We start from the raw sequence: 7,147 nt of genomic DNA, 5'->3' as shown, positions 1-7,147 counted from the left end.
ACAAAGATATGTGGCCCTGCTGAACACATGACATGGTTCGACTGGTTCTATGTACTGTTTGATATATTTTACATATAAAACATGATGCTCTGGTATCTTGTGTTGTACGTAAAACCTTCGTCTGCAAAGTAACAAGAAACTAAAGCTGTCAGATATATGTAGTGCAGTAAAAAGTACAATATTTACCTCTGAGATGTAGTGGAGTAGAAGTAGAAAGGAGCAGAACATGGAAACACTCAAGGAAAAGAACAAGTACCTCAAGTTTGTACTTAACTAAAGTCAGAAAACATCATCACTGAAACCCAACAGATTTCTCATTAAAATGTTTATTCAGTTTTGACATTGTGACATGGTGAGAGCTTCACGTCCTGCTTTCTTCTGATTGGTCAATGTGTCAGCAGGAAGCTGAGGTCACTACCGGGGTCGTACTCCACTGTGGGCTTTCCCCTAAAACACACAAAACACATCATGATTATTGTTACTGGTTTTCAGGGGTGGAGCCTAACTGTACCATTTACTCAAGTCCAAATGTTGAGGTGCTTGTACTTTACTTGAGTCTTTTCTTCTCATGCCACTTTCTACTTCTACTCCACTACATTCATCTGTTCCAGCTTTAGTTACTAGTTACTTTAGTTACTCCGCTACATTCATCTGTTCCAGCTTTAGTTACTAGTTACTTTAGTTACTCCGCTACATTCATCTGTTACAGCTTTAGTTACTAGTTACTTTAGTTACTCCACTACATTCATCTGTTCCAGCTTTAGTTACTAGTTACTTTAGTTACTCCACTACATTCATCTGTTACAGCTTTACATTAATCTGTTACAGCTTTAGTTACTAGTTACTTTAGTTACTCTGCAACATTCATCTGTTACAGCTTTAGTTACTAGTTACTTTAGTTACTCCACTACATTCATCTGTTACAGCTTTAGTTACTAGTTACTTTAGTTACTCTGCAACATTCATCTGTTACAGCTTTAGTTACTAGTTACTTTAGTTACTCCACTACATTCATCTGTTACAGCTTTAGTTACTAGTTACTTTAGTTACTCCACTACATTCATCTGTTACAGCTTTACATTCATCTGTTACAGCTTTAGTTACTAGTTACTTTAGTTACTCCGCTACATTCATCTGTTACAGCTTTAGTTACTAGTTACTTTAGTTACTCCGCTACATTCATCTGTTACAGCTTTAGTTACTAGTTACTTTAGTTACTCCACTACATCCATCTGTTACAGCTTTAGTTACTAGTTACTTTACACAATAAGATTCCTGCACACAGAACACATGTAGTTTATAACATCTGATGTTTTATTCTAAAGTAAACTAGCCAACAATAAAACAGCCTACAAACCCAGCTGACATGATTAGACAATTAAACACACAACTGTGTGTGTGTGTGTGTGTGTGTGTGTGTGTGTGTGTGTGTGTGTGTCGACCATTAAACACACAACTGTTTGAATCCTTTACACTCTCTAAAATGTGAAGAGAGTTCTTAATTTTAATGATAACTTTAACTACATTTTCCTAATGATACTTACAGACTTTTACTGAGGTAACAGTAAGCACCTTGTATGGCAGCCTCGGCCACAGTGTATGAATGTGTGTGAATGGTGAATGGTTCCTGTACTATGTAAAAGCGCTTTGAGTAGTCATTCAGACTACAAAAGCGCTATATAAATACAGTCCATTTACATTTACAAATAAGGGCCATGAGATGCAGCTTATGTGCAATTTGCTTCAATTTGCCCGGCGCACTTCCTGGGGGCCTGGTTCTCACATAAAGCTCCTCTGGGTAATGTGCATAAAGCTCCTCTGGGTAATGTGCATAAAGCTCCTCTGGGTAATGTGCATAACGCTCCTCTGGGTAATGTGCATAAAGCTCCTCTGGGTAATGTGCATAAAGCTCTGGGTAATGTGCATAAAGCTCTGGGTAATGTGCATAAAGCTCTGGGTAATGTGCATAAAGCTCCTCTGGGTAATGTGCATAAAGCCCCTCTGGGCAATGTGCAGTGCATGATGTGTGAAAGAGACGTGTTAACGTTACCTGGAGAAGAGTCTGGCCTTGGTGGTTCCCAGTAGTGTGGCTTTGTTTCCCTCCACCAGCAGCAGGGATCCCTCCCTCAGACCCTGAAGAGGCACAAAATGACCGTAAATTATCTGATAAAAAGCCGGTATTTGTCTGTGGCCATCTCAAATAAATAAAGCCAATCAAACATTGAAAACATTGTGCTATAATTGCTGGTTTGGTAAATGTCCACAGCTCTATTGCCATCATTACAACAATCATTATCAACCCAAAGATCATTGATTACATGAATTATGTTGACAAATAATTTCCAATCGACTGTTCACAGTTTGCAAAGATAACAACAGCAGTTTGCCATCAGATATTGTTTTCTTAAATGAAGTCAACACTTCCAGCCAATTTTTCACAATAAAAGCGTACCTGTAAAGGGAGGAAATTATGTACAAAAGTTGCCACTGCTGCAGTTACTTGTGCCCTGCTAAAAAGGCAAAGAAAAGAAAGTCTGAAAAAGCAGCGACTACAAAGGCTGCAGATGCAGATTGAGGGGTTAGACGGAGCCCCCGAGGAGATGCATCTTTCAAATCTTGCTAGCTTTTCAACATTCCCACTCATCCTTTATCAGTGATCTTAAATAATGGCAGACTGGAAGCGAGCATTTAAGAAGAGGAACTGAAAGTATGACATGACAGTTGTTGGGATTAGTGTTACTGTACATGTCTACAGAGACATGTACAGTACATTACAGTGACTATCGAGACAAACAAAAGGTAAACATGGAAATAGTTTGGAGTTTGTAGTCTCACCAGGACACTTGGCGTGTCAGCTTCTTCATGGTACTGAGTGATCCTCTGCTCTCTGGTCTCCTGCACAACAATAACAAAGTCAAATGAAATATAAGGTTACCAACCAGGCCCTGTTGTTCTAGCCTAGATTTATTCACATTCAATCAAACTGTGTCCATCAGAAGTATGCCGAATCATCTGTTATCAGCTCCTGATTGCAGTTTAAACATGGATGTACAGCCAACTCTCACTGGATTACTTCATACGCACGAAAAAGTTAAAACATGTAGATTCTCAGGCAAGTTCTGCAGTTATAGGGAGTGTATTTTTTGTAATTATTTCTAGGCAGATTTATGGATGTTTATTCACCGTATATAACAAAGATAATTATTTCCCCTGAACATGTAAGTCACACTGAATCTGCAAATTTGTTTTTCATGTCTGTGTGTTCATATTTGACTGAGTTATGACTCTGGGTGTGTTTTTGACGCAAGTGGGGGCAAAAGGGCGTTAAGGGTTTTAAAGTGACTTAATCACCTCCATGAGTGTGTTGCAACTGCTGTTGCTAATCGGGCCAAATCACTTTTTATCAGCTAAATAGATAAAGTTGTTTTAAGGTCACTCTACTTCACTGCTATAGTTGATAGTTGCATTATATTTTGTGTTGACGACTGCTGTAGTTTGTCAATGACTGTTATGTTAGTCCTGTTAACCCTCATGTTGTCCTCCGGTCAAATTTGACCTGTTTTCAAAAGTTTCTATATAACAAATATGGGTTTATTTCAACCAAATTGCCCCAAAAACCTAACTGAATGTAATGTCTTTTCGAGTCAGAAGACAAAATCAGAGTCACTTGTAACACCAGATGAAAGTGGACACAGTTGAGTCCTTACTTTTACTGCTTGAAGTATATTTTACTGATAATACTTTTACTTGCATAGGATGATTCTGAATGCAAGACTTTTACTTGTACTGGAGTATTTTCTACTTTTGTTGTGTTGGTGTTTTCTCACTGAGCCGCTGCAGACTTTAATACTAATTTGGGAAAAAACTTTTCCGTGTAGATAAGGAGGCAGTAAAACCCTGATTGATGATGATTTAGCCGCCACTGATGGGTCGAGTCCAAAAGTTTATCAGTTATCATCCTTTCATCCCCTCAGGTTGAATAAAAGCTGAGTATGTGATGATGAACCTGGGATCTGACATGTTTGAACCTTGACATCAGCAGCTGTACAGTTTTAAAATAGTCTAACGTTGTTCCCTTTCTGCCAGAGGAAGTCTTGTGTTTTCTCCTTAACTTCTTCCAGGACATGAACACCTGTTTCCTGGGTGAAAGTCTTGTGTTTTCTCCTTAACTTCTTCCAGGACATGAACACCTGTTTCCTGGGTGAAAGTCTTGTGTTTTCTCCTTAACTTCTTCCAGCGCTAGTTAAAATGTGTAGTAATGTTTGAAAGAGTTAGAAAATGGTTGTTTCTTCTGACTCACCCCCATGTGGCGGCTGTTGGGGTCAGTGTCCAGGTAGTGGGGGTTAATGTTGAAGGGGACGAGGCCGATGGCGGAGAAGGACGGAGGGTAGACAATGGGCATATCGTTGGTGGTGTTGATGCTGAAGGTGGCCACGTTGGTGCCGGCACTGGAGCCCATGTAGGGGACTCCATCCTGCAGAGGAGAGGGAGGGAGGGTGGGGGGGAATAACTGGTTAAAGGAATGTCCCTTTAATTGGTTCTTTAACAGTTGACAACAGACGTTTGCTCTCTGGTGGACGAACTCGAACAGTGACACTGTTTCAAAACGTGATAATTAAAAAATAAGTAAAAACAACAACAAACGTCTGTATTTCGTATACGCAGATACAGATATAATACTGTGTGTGTCTGATATAAAATGTGTCACCTTTTTCAGCGCTTCTGAGTTTGCAGGTATGGTGTGTGTGTGTGTCTCTGTGTGTGTGTCTGTCTGTCTGTCTGTGTGTATGTGTGCTTGTGTGTGTGTGTCTGTGTGTCTGTCTGTCTGTCTGTCTGTGTGTGTGTATGTGTGCTTGCGTGTGTGTCTCTGTGTGTGCTTGTGTGCATGTGTGTGCATCTGTCTGTCTGTCTGTCTGTCTGTCTGTCTGTATGTGTGCTTGCGTGTGTGTCTCTGTGTGTGCTTGTGTGCATGTGTGTGCATCTGTCTGTCTGTCTGTCTGTCTGTCTGTCTGTGTGTATGTGTGCTTGTGTGTGTGTGTCTGTGTGTCTGTCTGTCTGTGTGTCTGTGTGTGTGTAAGTTCTGTTATTCAACACGTTGTGGGGACACTAACTTGTTTACGCAATCACGTCGTGGGGACCTCTTGCGATGTGGGGACAAAAACTGAGGTCCCCATTAGGGAAACCTTTTTAAATGAATGCTGAAGTCATTCTGAAGGAACCTGTGTGATTTTTATCATTGGCCCATAAAACATGTTTATAAGTCAGGGTGTAGTCAGATATAATACTGTGTGTGTGTCTGTCTGTCTGTCTGTCTGTCTCTGTGTGTGTGTGTGTGTGTGTGTGTGTGTGTGTGTGTGTGCATACCTGCAAACTAGTCGCTTTTCAGCGAAAATCGCCGTTTTGAATGGGAAAATGTCATCCACGCGAATCGTGTAAACCCGAAGAGTTGGAGGGGGGTTGTGTATAAACGGGAGTTCCAAAAACCTACTGCGTTCTTCTTCACAATAAAACATCTATGATTTATTGGCCAATCACAATCAAGATTACGGCAGTGTTGTTAAGGTTAGGATAGCCGATTGGTCAGGGGATAGGACCTGAACAAATTGGGTTACGTTACCTTGTGTAAGCATGGATGCCTGGCCAATAAATGCTATTGAAGGGCAGGGCTTGGCTTCTTTGAAAAGCCCCTGGCTACATCAGCTTTTCTGCAGATGAATTATGGAGAAATTCTCTGGCATATAAAATGTGTCACCTTTTTCAGCGCTTTTGAGTTTGCAGGTATGGTGTGTGTGTGTGTGTGTGTGTGTGTCTGTCTGTCTGTCTGTCTGTCTGTCTGTCTGTGTGTGTGTGTGTGTGTGTGTGTGTGTGTGTGTGTGTGTGTGTGTGTGTGTGTGTGTGTGTGTGTGTGTGTGTGTGTGTGTGTGTGCGATTCACCTCGAGCACTCTCCTCCGGATCTCTGTCACCACCTTGTTGTCGTAGAGACTCTTCAGCAGCCGGAAAGTGTTTCCTCCTGAAAAAAAAAAAAAAAAAACACATCTGCAGGTAAACTACAGAATAACTGAGAAAACAGGGGGATGAGGGAAGAGAGGAAGGGAACAATGGTAAAGGAAAGGAAAGAAGGTGGCAGGAAGAGGAGGAATGAAGAAAGAATAATAGGAAACAAGGACAGAAAAGGGAAATTCCCTTAATAGCATCCATGTTTTCACACACACACACACACACACACACAAATATACACACATGCACACACAAATACATACACACACACACACAACTAGGGCTGTCCTTGACTAAAGAACTCCTTAGTCGACTAACACTTCTAGGATTTTGTCGACTAATCGATTAGTTGATTTAATTGACAGAGCTGTGCGCTTTGAGAGGTGGTTAAGACTAGAAAAGCACAATATAAATGTAGTTAATTAACCATCTGTAAAACTGAGTTTCTCCACAATTAATCCTGAAAAAGCACCACTTTAAATCTTGTGTTTAAGATACATTTGCTCAGAAGTTTCTTGGAAATGAGTAATTAAGCATGAATAAGCATAAAAAATGACTAATCGACTAAAGAACTCTTAGTCGACTAAGACCAAAACGACCGATTAGTCGACTAATCCACTAAGAGGTGGCAGCCCTAACACACACACACATACACACACCCACACACACACACACACAACACACACACACACAACCCTCACTTGCGTCCTTTCCTTGCATGCTAGTCCATCCCACTGCCGACACAAGGAGAGAGGAATCAAGGAGACATGTTTTTAGAGAAACAGGACACCCTTTCCTCAGGTTTTAACAGCCCTGCTGTAACTTATTTTCCCTTTTTTAATTTGTATAATATTGTATTCTGTCTCAACAGTAATACGGGATGAAGGAAAGTGCAGAAGGGAGGAAAGGAAGACAGAAATCTGAGGGAAGAAAGGATAGAAAAAAAAAAGAGGAGGTTTAAAAATTGTGCAGTTTGAGGACGTGGGGATTTTAAACATCAACCCCTGCTGCCTTGCTCTGCTGTTGCCATAAGCGTAAGTTTAGTTTCAACATTGGGGGGGGAGACGCATAATGTTTAGGACTGTGCTCGATTAAAGAAATTCTTAATCGACTAACACTCGTTCAACTGTGCCGACTAATCGATTAGTT

General features: G+C 40.8%; 1 protein-coding gene across 1 annotated transcript in view; it reads right to left on the bottom strand.

The window, feature by feature from the left end:
• Positions 1 to 310: 310 nt before the first annotated feature.
• Positions 311 to 7,147, bottom strand: part of si:dkey-69o16.5 (Alpha-aspartyl dipeptidase-like) — a 12,967-nt gene continuing 6,130 nt past the window's right edge. Inside the window, exons 4-8 of the mRNA XM_028590315.1 lie at positions 5,935 to 6,013; positions 4,301 to 4,474; positions 2,836 to 2,895; positions 2,051 to 2,133; positions 311 to 447 (exon numbers count right to left, since the gene is read on the bottom strand). Of these exons, the coding sequence (XP_028446116.1) occupies positions 387 to 447; positions 2,051 to 2,133; positions 2,836 to 2,895; positions 4,301 to 4,474; positions 5,935 to 6,013 (457 nt within the window). The 3' untranslated portion in view covers positions 311 to 386. The remainder of the gene's footprint in view (positions 448 to 2,050; positions 2,134 to 2,835; positions 2,896 to 4,300; positions 4,475 to 5,934; positions 6,014 to 7,147) is intronic.

This window comes from Perca flavescens, chromosome 11, assembly GCF_004354835.1.
Source record: "Perca flavescens isolate YP-PL-M2 chromosome 11, PFLA_1.0, whole genome shotgun sequence".
Classification (NCBI taxonomy): Eukaryota; Metazoa; Chordata; class Actinopteri; order Perciformes; family Percidae; genus Perca; species Perca flavescens.
This window is presented reverse-complemented; position numbering and strand designations above follow the sequence as displayed.